General features: G+C 36.9%; 2 protein-coding genes across 2 annotated transcripts; one reads left to right on the forward strand and one right to left on the reverse strand.

The window, feature by feature from the left end:
- Window positions 1-3,478: 3,478 nt before the first annotated feature.
- Window positions 3,479-6,744, forward strand: LOC9314686 (ATP-dependent 6-phosphofructokinase 5, chloroplastic). Its single transcript, XM_002878573.2, has 13 exons — window positions 3,479-4,071; window positions 4,156-4,243; window positions 4,334-4,407; window positions 4,494-4,605; window positions 4,697-4,792; window positions 4,871-4,972; window positions 5,053-5,127; window positions 5,273-5,413; window positions 5,519-5,635; window positions 5,733-5,837; window positions 5,945-6,025; window positions 6,156-6,284; window positions 6,427-6,744. Exons 1-13 carry the CDS (start codon window positions 3,746-3,748, stop codon window positions 6,592-6,594), a joined length of 1,614 nt encoding a protein of 537 aa, XP_002878619.1. The 5' UTR covers window positions 3,479-3,745; the 3' UTR covers window positions 6,595-6,744.
- A 4,521-nt stretch (window positions 6,745-11,265) lies between these two features.
- Window positions 11,266-12,105, reverse strand: LOC110228914 (uncharacterized protein At1g43920, Chloroplastic-like). Its single transcript, XM_021027235.1, has 2 exons — window positions 11,798-12,105; window positions 11,266-11,728 (listed from the first exon to the last, which is right to left on the reverse strand). Exons 1-2 carry the CDS (start codon window positions 11,954-11,956, stop codon window positions 11,426-11,428), a joined length of 462 nt encoding a protein of 153 aa, XP_020882894.1. The 5' UTR covers window positions 11,957-12,105; the 3' UTR covers window positions 11,266-11,425.

Raw genomic sequence — 12,105 nt, forward strand, 5'->3', positions numbered from 1 at the left:
AGTTCCAAAATCATATTCATTGCAGAAACTAAATTATCAGTTGTACAACCCAAAATCATCTTCATTCTTATTCACTAGTGGATGTAAAACACAAATTATCAATTATGTAACCATTGAGATTCCGATAGAATGGAACATGGAACAAGACTACAAACAAAGTATGAACCCATTGAGATTCCGATCAAATAGAAGATGGAATCTGCAACTCATCCGCTAGTTCTTGAACATGGGTAGCTTCGCTCAGCATTTCAGATTTGGGTTGCTCATATAGCACAAAGTATATCCAGATTTCTTCAACAAGCTCCTGAGATATAACTAAATCAAACCACAATAGTCTTCAACCCAATTATATGCACGTTGAAGAAAACCCATTGAAAAACTCATGGACCTTCATTGCTATATATATATGTTTTAATTAGCAAATGATGTGTCTCTCTCGTTATGAGACTTAGCTTAGCCATGTTCTTTTACTCGTCGTAGTGACGGAGCAAAAACGACAGTGGCAGCGCTGTGAGGGTCTCGCTGAGTAGAAGACGTTGCACATAAGTGGTGTTTCTAAGAGAAGAAGGTTGTCGCTGAAATTTGTAGTGATAGCTACAGAAGTTATTGCGACTCCAAAATCAACAATGCCTTCATGATGATGCCAAAACTGTTCATAAACAAAAGCTACTACGACTCCAAAATAAAAAAAAAAGTTGCTACGGAAGTTGCTACGCAGGTGTTGCTATTATAATCAAATTAAAGAAAACTATTAAATCTAAAACGACATTATATCATGAAACAAGCTGCAAAGATGGGCTTTTTTTTTACCTTTAGCCCCGAAGTTCTCGTTTTCTTCTTTTAATCTTGAAACCTTGATCTCTAATTCATGAGTATAAGCCTGCAAGTTTCAATGTTATTATTAGATCAACTAACAAACAAACAGAACATTAGCTAACTAAAACACAATGTCAACTTCTGAACATGTTTTCTAGCTCGTGAACGTGATGCAATTGTTTTTTTTTGGTAAAAACATGATGCAGATTCTCTGTTCTTAATAATCCTTTTTTGTTTCCTCTCAACAGGCTTCTTCACAATCTCTCCAGCTACTCACCAAGTAATGATCCACATAATTAAAATCAACTCTCAAGTCCAAATCCAAAACAATTAGCATCAAGTAAAGAACAATTCAAGAATTATGAAGGTTCTAATACCAAGCTAATGCTACTTATCCACCAAGTTCACGTAACAATGGCCACGAAATCAAAAACCTAAAAGGAAAAGACACGACTGTGGTAATTTGTTTTCTCAACAACGACTCTGTTAATTAAATTGATCCTATTGTTAATGATTTTTTTTTTTAATTGATTTTATTTGTTTGTTTATTTTTTTAATATCTAATTAAGTGTTATATGACATGACAATTTGATTGGCTAAAACTAAAAGAGGTGAATACATAGGTTCACCCCTAGGAGTGAACCCAAGAATTGTTCTTTAAGTTCGGCTAACCGAGATTTAATTGAAGAACAAAAAAACATTAACCTAATATAGTCTTAGCCGCCAGATTATTCTCTCCCCCTTCCTCATCTTCTTCGATTACTCTTCAACTTCTTCTTCTTCTTCGATGCATCATCATCTTATTCTTCTTCGATTCATGACTATCACCTTCTTCTTCTTCTTCGATTCATAACTATCAATCCATCATCTTGTTCATCTTCTATTCATCATCCTTCATCATCATCATCATCATCTTCTTCTTCTTCATCTTCTTCTTCACTCTCTCATGATCCATGGAGAAACATTAGTGAGACTAATAGGATCAGGACCTCCATACATTCCTTGAAGGGTTCTGTTTTCCGTCATTGTCGTCTTCTTGAGCCTTTCTGTTTTAATCAAGGCTCGAGGGAGTTATTATCGAAAATTGCGGGGCAAATGCGTAAGTACCTAACTTTGCGGGGCAGATCATGAATACTGAAGTTGTGTGGCAATTTTGTAAATATGGGGCAAGTTCGTAAATATAAAAAGTTAAGAATAATTTCGTAAATATTAAAATATGTGGGGCAAATTTGTCAATACTAAACGCTGTGAGGCAATTTCGTAATACCCAGAAAATATTGGCTAAAATAATTACGACAGACTACTATTGTTAGAGGGTGATTGGCACAAGGCTTTGAAGACTTTAAGACATATTTAAAGTCTTTCCAGTTTTGTTTTTGCCAATTAGGTTTTCTTTACTTTAAGTTTTCTTAAAGTCCCAAAGCCTTTTTTTTTTTTTCTTCTTTTTTTCCCTTTAAAGGGAAAATTGAAAATTAAGGATAAATAATTAAACTATTGTCCATCTACGCATTCTATGACCAAATATCACATATTTCAAATTTACCCTTTGTAATTGATTTAACCAATCTTTCAAATAAAATTCATAACAATTCGTAGGTAAATGATGAAGAAGTTATGAGGATACTTATAACATCGAAAATATGTCGTTTTAATGCCGTTTTGGATGAGTAAAATATGATCTACGAAGTTTAGAACACACCTTCTGAATTTAAAATGTGTATTCTATATATTGTATATGTTCTATAAAATTTAGATAATGTATTCTACGCTCTTTACATGTTCTACAAAATTTAGAACGCATTTCTGTTTTACCTTATTTAGAATGCTAATTTCTACGGTAGTTAGAATACATATTCTATACTTTGCTCTTTCTCTTAGAAAAATTAGAATATATTTTCTAACATTTACTCATGTTCTAAAATAGTTAGAAAACATATTCTTATTTTTTCCTATATATTCTACAAAAAATAGAAAACAAATTCTATGTAAAATAGCGGGCTTTGCGGATAAGCCCAGGCGGATTGCGGGCTTTGTCCAAGTAGCCCACGGCGGGGTGGACTTGGACATCATTTTTTTATGTCCATATAATAGCGGGCCTCGCGGACAAGCCCAGGCGGATTGTGGGTTTTTTCGGATTTTATCTGCGGATTTGCGGGTCGGCCCGTAGGCTACAAATATTTAATAAAAATAAATAATTAATATAAATAAATAAATATTTTTACATAATTCTGAAAATATATATGTAAAATATATAAACATATAACAAAATTTAATGTATAAAATTGTAAGATTTTAAAAATTATTAATTTCAAATTTTAAAAATTAATTTTATTTTTTTAATTACTTTAAAAATATTAAAACTAAGCCCGCGGGCCGGCCTGCTAACCCGTTGGGCTTAGCGGGACTGGCCTAAACATATTATTTTTGCCAACGGTCCTAGCGGGCTGACCCGTTGCGGTCTCATAAACTTAAATGCCCATTGCGGGCCGGCCCGTCTGACACCTCTAAGTCAACAAACACCAGAGTTGGGAAAAATAGCATGACTGTGAATTGTGATGTTATCAAAGTCAAAATACACAACTCCTTTGACTTCCGCAAACCATGAGATTGAAAAGTTCATTTTCTTTTCGTCGAATCAGATTCGACTTCGAATACTAAGGCATCTGATTAGGGTTTATTCCCAAGATCACTAATTAAAAATTCGAAATTAATTCACAGAAGAAATTCGAATAAGATCACTTGTTTCGTACTTGTTCGTTAATCTAAAGAGCCAAGTACTGTACAGAGAGAGATCTAAAACAACTTGTCTCTTCTGTCACTCACTGTTGTGTTTTTTTTTTTTTTTGTAAAATTGTCAAAAACTCCCTCCAAAAAAAAAACTCAATTGACTGAGAAAACTAAGCAAAAGGATCCGATCGGAATCTTGGCCATGGATGCTCTTTCTCAGGCGATCACTTCCGGGATCTCCTCCGTTCCTTACAAGAAGAACAATTCTTCTCTCGTTCCTTGTCATGGACTCTCCTCCTTAATCCTCCGGAATACGAGATCTCCGGCGAATCCCTCATCACGAATCTCGTCGGCGAGAGCTTCGGCGATTCAACATAGCAAAACCTCAGCTTCATCGATCGATCTCAGCGATCCAGATTGGAAATTAAAGTATGAGAAAGATTTCGAGCAACGATTCAACATCCCTCACATCACTGATGTCTTACCTGATGCAGAAGCTATCCGTTCAACGTTTTGTCTCAAGATGAGGTCAGAGATAACTACTTTGATCTTCACGCTCAGATTCTTCTGGGTTTTGGAAAATCTCTCAAATTTCTAGTTTTGATTATTTAGGTCTCCGACGGAAGATTTTGTTGGTGGTTACCCTTCTGATGAAGAATGGCATGGATACATTAATAACAATGATAGAGTTCTTCTCAAGGTTACTTTCACTTTTTTGAGCTTTTTTTACTGAGCTTGATTTTGGGTTTAATTGGATTTAATTTTTTATTTTGGGTTCTTTGGAAATTAGGTTATTAGATACTCTTCACCTACTTCTGCTGGAGCTGAGTGCATTGATCCTGACTGTTCTTGGATTGAGCAATGGTAAAATTTTGTTAGTTGTTGAGTTTGGATTTGTGTTTTTTTTGGTTTTTGGTTATAAACTTATAATTGTGTAATGGGATCATTAGGATTCACCGTGCTGGTCCGAGGGAGAAGATATATTTCAGACCGGAAGAAGTAAAAGCTGCGATTATCACTTGTGGTGGCCTTTGTCCTGGTCTTAATGATGTCATTAGACATGTGAGTTTTTGTCTGAAACTCAGAGAGTGTGTTTGTGTGTGTGAAATCCTATTTGTATATGTTATTGAATTATTGTTTGGATACATTGCAGATTGTCATCACTCTTGAGATTTATGGTGTTAAGAACATTGTCGGGATTCCTTTTGGTTATCGAGGTTTCTCGGATAAAGATCTAACTGAAATGCCGGTATTGTTCGATTGTCCTCTTTGAGAAAAAGGAACTCTCTTTTCTGTTTAACTTAAATCGTTTGCTCTTGATCATCAGTTATCAAGGAAAGTGGTTCAGAATATTCATCTATCTGGAGGAAGCTTGCTTGGAGTTTCACGTGGAGGCCCGAGTGTAAGCGAAATTGTCGACAGCATGGAGGTATCATTTATTTTTTCAGTCCTGAAGACTTTCTGAGATGAGAGATTCTGAATTCTGAACTGAATATTGAATTTACTTAGGAGAGAGGAATCAACATGCTTTTCGTGCTGGGTGGAAACGGAACTCATGCTGGCGCTGACGCTATACACAATGAGGTTGTTAACTTAACACTTGAAACTAACTAAGTGTTGTTCTTGAGAATATTGTGTTGCTTTTTCTCCTTAGTGAGATAGCATCTTCATTTTTTACAATATAGTTTGTCCATTTTGATTTACCATTCTATCTTGCTTTCAATTCTAGTGCCGCAAAAGAAAGATAAAGGTAGCTGTAGTTGGTGTGCCAAAAACCATTGACAATGATATTTTACATATGGACAAAACTTTTGGGTTTGATACTGCTGTTGAAGAAGCACAACGAGCTATAAACTCTGCCTACATTGAGGTAACTTTAATGTACTCGCATTTAGGATATTCACTAACATGTCTCTTTGCTTTAAGTACTTAATCATTGCTACTTGGGATTTTTCCAATATGGTCTGCGTATTAGGCACATAGTGCTTATCATGGCATTGGTGTTGTAAAACTGATGGGTCGTAACAGTGGTTTCATCGCGATGCAAGCCTCTCTAGCAAGTGGACAAGTTGACATCTGTTTGATTCCTGAGGTACTTCTAAGTTCTAAACTTTTGTAATTATTTTCAAATTCCAAAACATGATTGATGAGCTTGCTCTAAGAGATCCTATGCATCTCCTTCTTTAAAGGTTCCCTTCAATCTTCATGGGCCTAATGGTGTACTGAAGCATTTGAAGTACCTTATTGAAACAAAAGGCTCCGCTGTGATTTGTGTAGCAGAAGGAGCTGGACAGGTAACAACTATAATACAATCGCATTTTAAGGAGGGATTTTTTTATCCACTTGAGTTCTTTGTCCATAAGTTATAATTCTGTCAATGTTTCTTGGTATTTTATTGCAGAATTTCCTTGAGAAAACCAATGCCAAAGACGCATCTGGAAACACAGTACTTGGTGATTTCGGTGTGTACATTCAACAAGAGGTTAGATATAAGCAAACAGATTGGTTGGGACTTGAGATATGTCTCATAAAGACTTTATGACTTGGATTCATTTTGAGTGATGCGTACTTATGATTTTACAATCTATCTTCTTTTTCTTTTTCTTGAATAGACGAAGAAGTATTTCAAAGAAATAAGTACTCCAATAGATGTGAAGTATATTGATCCAACATACATGATTCGCGCTGTCCGTGCTAATGCCTCAGATGGTATCCTCTGTACCGTTCTTGGACAAAACGCAGTAAGTTCACTCACACACACATCTCTTCAAGTCACTCTCTCATCGCTTTTGATAGAATCTTAGAAGTAGAAACTAAAAATGTTCCAATTTGTTTTAGTCCATTAAATCTTATGATAAAAGCTTATGAATTTATTAAAAACAGGTTCATGGTGCGTTTGCTGGATACAGCGGAATCACGGTAGGCATAATCAACACTCACTATGCTTATTTGCCAATCCCTGAGGTAATTGCATATCCAAAATCAGTTGATCCCAATAGTCGAATGTGGCATCGTTGCTTGACATCAACGGGTCAACCCGATTTCATCTAAAAAATCTTATTCAATCACGAAACAAACTGATAAAAATAAGCCTTGAAATGTATATACAGCAGCATTCTTGGTTCCTTATTATGATGTATCAAATCATATATTTATTTACTTTAAGTAGGAAATTTATTTAAGCAGTGAAATTTTTCATCATTTACCAAACTTGTAATGTGTTCCTTTAATTACTATGGACCACTTTTGTTCTTTTAATTGTTCTTCTTCTCTTCCTTCAACTTTCTCTCCTGAATCTCTCTGTTCACGTGTCTCTTACTTCAGATTGAAACTAAAAATAAATCTGTAGTATTACATTGTGATCCTTAACTTCTATGATCTTTCAATTTTTACCTGTTTTTAGGGAATTGGTCTCTTTGTTTTTTTTTACTTTTTTTATTTGAATCTTCATTTATTGAGTTGTGAATGTTAGCAACCAATGTAACATAGAAAGGTGACGATTTACGTAATTTGTGCAAGTTAGATTCTTTTTAATTTACTACTCAAAATGTTGAGTTTCTGTCTACGAGATATTATTAGAAGTTTGTAGTCCTATTCATCCCCATAATATTGAAATCTCAATATCTGAATATCATTTTTACCCTCAATTATTTTTTTCTTTTTATAGAACAAAATTCAAGTCGTTTCACTTAATTTAAATAATTATTTTTGTTGAGTACTAAATTTTACTTTCTTACAAAAAGAATAATTATAACTGTGCCCAAAAAGAAAACTGTGACCAAAAAAGAGAGAAGCAAGAAAGTGAGGGGGAAAAATGTCGTTTAATTGCTGAACTTTCAAAAAATGGCCGTTTAATACGTGAACTTCTCATGTGGCCAGTTTAAACACGAACTTAACGTTGACCGGCCATTTTAACTAAATATAGTCGTTGACTACGCCAAAAAGCCACACCGTTAGCAGTCACTAACTGAGCCGATAACGGCCGTTTACCCTCGTTAATGAGTCTCCGTTAGACCGAAAACGACGTCGTTTTACTCTTAAACCAAACCCCAAAATCGAAATCGATTTTATCCCCTTTCATAAACCTCAAATCCCTAAATTTCAATTCTTTGAGCTTTCAATCTCTCACTTCATCGTTCCCAATTTTAATTTCTTTGAGCTTTCAATCTCAATCTTCATCGAATTCTCGAGAGTGAGCTCAAGAAATGAGTTGCAGTTCTGGGAATTCTTGTGTTAAAGACGGTGGATGTGGCTTCCGTGGGTTTCCTTCGAAGTGTCATTGTGGGCTAGACGTCGTCATCTATACATCGGCGACGAAGCAGAACCCTGGAAGACCTTTCTTCCGTTATCCAACCAAACAAGATGTAAGTAGATTTGATTTTATATCTTCTTGTGTTTTGAAAATTGTTCATAATTTGTTTGTAAATGCACAGGATCATTTGTTTAAATGGGTCGAAGATGGTGTATACGAGGAGGTTGTTGATGCTCTTCCAAAATTCTCCATCATTGACAGCCAAATAGAGAATGCCAAATCTGAAGTTGCTGTCGAGATTGAAGAGTTAAAGGTCATGATCAAAGAATTGAAGGACGAAGGAATGTGGAGCAAAAGGGAAATAAAGAAATGGAAAACGAAGCTCGTGGTCGGAAACAAAGCTCGTGGTCGAGGCAGGCGTCGAAAACGAAGAAAAGGCATGGTCTTAGAGGACGATGAAGATCCTGAAAAGGAACCAGACCCCGTCCCCGACATTGAAGATGATTGTGCGGTGTATGGTGATGAAGACTGCGATGCTGTTGATGACGCAGTAGGCGGTGATGTTGGTGAAGGTAATGATGATAATGCTGGAGTTGAAGCTCGAAACGAATCAGATATGGTTGTCGGAGACTGCGATGTAGCAGGTGGTGAAGGTAATGATGATAATGGTGGTGTTGATGCAACAGGTGGTGGAGATAGCGATGATGATGCAACAGCTATTGAAGAAGATGTCAACTTCAACATTGGAGAAGATTTCCCAGAGGCTGTTAGAGGAGATGAAGCTGGTAGTGACTCGGATAGTGGAGATGATATATGGGACGAAGACAAGATTCCAGATCCTTTGTCATCTGATGACGAAGATGAAGACAAAGCTAGAGAAGAGGAAGCTGGTAGAGGTTCTGATGATCCAGAGGTTTTGCTAGAATTGGAGAAAACTTACAACTCTCCCGAAGACTTCAAGCTTGCACTTTTGATGTACTCTTTAAAGACAAGGTATGACATTAAGCTCTATAGGTCTGAAGCTATGGTTGTTGCTGCGAAGTATTGTTATGTAGATGATGAAGGTGTTGAATGTTCATGGAAAGTTTATTGTGCATATGAGAAGAGGAAGCATAAGATGCAAATAAAAAGATATATCAATGAGCATGTATGTGTAAGGTCAGGATATTCAAAGATGTTGAAGAGGTCCTCCATTGCTTTGTTGTTTGAGGAAAGGCTGAGAGTGAATCCAAAGCTTACCAAGTTTGAGATGGCTGCTGAGATTAAGAGGGAATACAAGTTGGAAGTGACTCCAGACCAGTGTGCTAAGGCCAAGACTAAAGTGCTGAAAGCTAGACATGCAAGCCATGATGCTCATTTTGCAAGAATTTGGGATTATCAAGCAGAGGTGTTAAAGCAGAATCCAGGGACGGATTTTGAGATAGAGACTATTGCAGGGGCAGCCATTGGTCAGAAGCAGAGGTTTTATCGTCTTTACATTTGTTTTCAAGCTCAAAAAGAATCATGGAAAAAGACGTGTAGACCTGTGATAGGAATAGATGGAGCATTTCTAAAATGGGATATAAAAGGTCACCTTCTAGCTGCAGTTGGCAGAGATGGTGATAATAGGATAGTTCCTATTGCTTGGGCAATTGTGGAGATAGAAAACGATGATAACTGGGACTTCTTTTTGAGAAAACTAGCTGAAAGTTTGGGGCTGTGTCAAATGCAAAATCTAGCAGTCATTTCAGATAAACAATCGGTGAGTTTTTATGCAAGTTTGTCTTATGTTCTGTGATTTCTTTATGTTGTTTTATTTAAGGTTTGTAATCTATGTCTTATTGCAGGGTCTTGTCAAAGCTATCCACTCCATACTTCCACAAGCTGAGCATCGTCAATGTTCAAAACACATCATGGATAATTGGAAGAGAGACAACCATGATATAGAGCTTCAACGTCTATTTTGGAAGATAGCACGCAGCTACACTGTAGAGGAGTTCAATAATCACCAAGAGGAGCTTAAGTTGTACAATCGCCAGGCTTATGAATCTCTGCAACGTACTAGTCCTATGACATGGTCTAGAGCATTCTTCAGAATAGGTACCTGTTGCAATGACAACCTAAATAATCTAAGTGAGTCTTTCAATAGGACTATTAGACAGGCCAGGAAGAAGCCAATACTGGATTTGCTAGAAGACATCAGGAGGCAATGTATGGTCAGAACTGCAAAGAGGTTTCTTATTGCTGACAAGTTGAAGACAAGGTTCACAAAGAGAGCTCATGAAGAGATTGAGAAGATGATAGCTGGGGTTGGTAATTGCGAGAGATATATGGCCAGAGAAAATTTGCATGAGATATATGTGAATGGTGTTGGCTACTTTGTTGATATGGAGTTGAAAACTTGTGGTTGCAGGAAATGGGAGATGGTTGGGATCCCTTGTGTTCATGCGGCTTGTGTGATAATAGGTAGAAAAGAAAAAGTTGAAGACTATGTAAGTGATTATTACACTAAGGTAAGGTGGCGAGAAACTTATAGGAAGGGTATAAGGCCTGTCCAGGGAATGCCATTGTGGCCTAGAACAAATAGGCTGGCTGTTTTGCCACCACCATGGAGAAAAGGCAACTCAGGGAGGCCAAGTAACTATGCTAGGAGGAAAGGAAGAAATGAAACTGCCTCTGTCTCTTCTAAAAATAAGAACAAGATGTCCCGGGAAAAGAGAATCATGACATGCTCTAACTGCCTGCAAGAAGGACACAACAAGCAGGGTTGCAAAAATGCAACTGTCTTGAATAATCAACCAAAGAGACCAAGAGGTCGTCCCAGGAAAAATCAGGTTAGTGACTCTTATGTTTTTTTTTTGTTTGACAGCTCACTTAACTCATGTCTTCTAATCTCATACATTTGACTTAGGAACCACATGTGGTTGGATCACAATCTTATCAAGGATCACAACCTCTACAAGGATCACAATCTTATCAAGGATCACAACCTCTACAAGGATCACAAGATCAGCAAGTACACGGATCACAGGTTCATCTTGGATCAGAAGGACAAAGGGCAACAGGTCGTGGAGCACAAGGATCTATGGCATCAAGTGGAGCATCACAAAGAGTACAACCTGATAGAAGACATGGATCTGCACAAGCACAAGCAGCAGCACAACCCCAAGCACAAGCACAAGCACAAGGACAAGCACAAGGACTTGGTGGATTGGCATCATGGTTTCAGTGTTCCTCTTAAGCTTAGTCTCAATTTTTTTCTTCTTGTTTGAACTTAAGCTTAGTGAGGGTATATTTTTGTTGGCTGACATAAGCTTCGTCTCGGCTTTCTTTTGTTGTTGTTTGAACTTGTCTTTATGACATGATCTTCCACTCGGCTTTCTTTTTTGTTTTTTGAACTTGTCTTTATGACATGATCTTCCACTCGGCTTTCTTTTTGTGTCTATGACATCATTGTTGTAATGTATGAATGGTTCTCTCTTAACTTCTCATTTTCAGAAATACCATTTCATTGCAAAAGATACAAACTCATACAAGACACGACACAAACAAGACACAACACAAAACTAAAACAAGAGAAGCCACAAACAAGAGAAACATGAACCAAGACCAAAGACAAAGACACAAACCAAATAAGACACTAATGCACACCTAGTAACCAAGAACTAACTTATGTCTTTTGTCTCCAACACCAAACAGTAGGATAACAAAGACAATGACAACAACACAAAGGCTCACTAAACACACTTTGATCATCGTTTTCCATTTCTTTATTTCCCTTTTGCTCCACATTCCTTCGTCCTTCAATTCTTTGATCATGACCTTTAACTCTTCAATCTCGACAGCAACTTCAGATTTGGCATTCTCTATTTGGCTGTCAATGATTGAGAATTTTGGAAGAGCATCAACAACCTCCTCGTATACACCATCTTCGACCCATTTAAACAAATGATCCTGTGCATTTACAAACAAATTATGAACAATTTTCAAAACACAAGAAGATATAAAATCAAATCTACTTACATCTTGTTTGGTTGGACAACGGAAGAAAGGTCTTCCAGGGTTCTGCTTCGTCGCCGATGTATAGATGACGACGTCTAGCCCGCAATGACACTTCGAAGGAAACCCACAGAAGCCACATCCACCGTCTTTAACACAAGAATTCCCAGAACTGCAACTCATTTCTTGAGCTCACTCTCGAGAATTCGATGAAGATTGAGATTGAAAGCTCAAAGAAATTAAAATTGGGAACGATGAAGTGAGAGATTGAAAGCTCAAAGAATTGAAATTTAGGGATTTGAGGTTTATGAAAGGGGATAAAATCGATTTCG

Source organism: Arabidopsis lyrata, assembly GCF_000004255.2.
Source record: "Arabidopsis lyrata subsp. lyrata unplaced genomic scaffold ARALYscaffold_4, whole genome shotgun sequence".
NCBI classification, from domain to species: Eukaryota; Viridiplantae; Streptophyta; class Magnoliopsida; order Brassicales; family Brassicaceae; genus Arabidopsis; species Arabidopsis lyrata.

What these genes read in the sequence shown, in the direction of transcription:
- LOC9314686 (XM_002878573.2), top strand. Translation starts at nt 3,746, where the DNA reads ATGGATGCTCTTTCTCAGGCGATCACTTCCGGGATCTCCTCCGTTCCT. An exon ending in AAATTGTCGACAGCATGGAG is followed by an intron (nt 4,973 to 5,052) that starts GTATCATTTATT and finishes GAATTTACTTAG; the next exon opens with GAGAGAGGAATCAACATGCT. An exon ending in TAAACTCTGCCTACATTGAG is followed by an intron (nt 5,414 to 5,518) that starts GTAACTTTAATG and finishes TCTGCGTATTAG; the next exon opens with GCACATAGTGCTTATCATGG.
- LOC110228914 (XM_021027235.1), bottom strand. Translation starts at nt 11,956, where the DNA reads ATGAGTTGCAGTTCTGGGAATTCTTGTGTTAAAGACGGTGGATGTGGC. An exon ending in GTTGTCCAACCAAACAAGAT is followed by an intron (nt 11,729 to 11,797) that starts GTAAGTAGATTT and finishes GTAAATGCACAG; the next exon opens with GATCATTTGTTTAAATGGGT.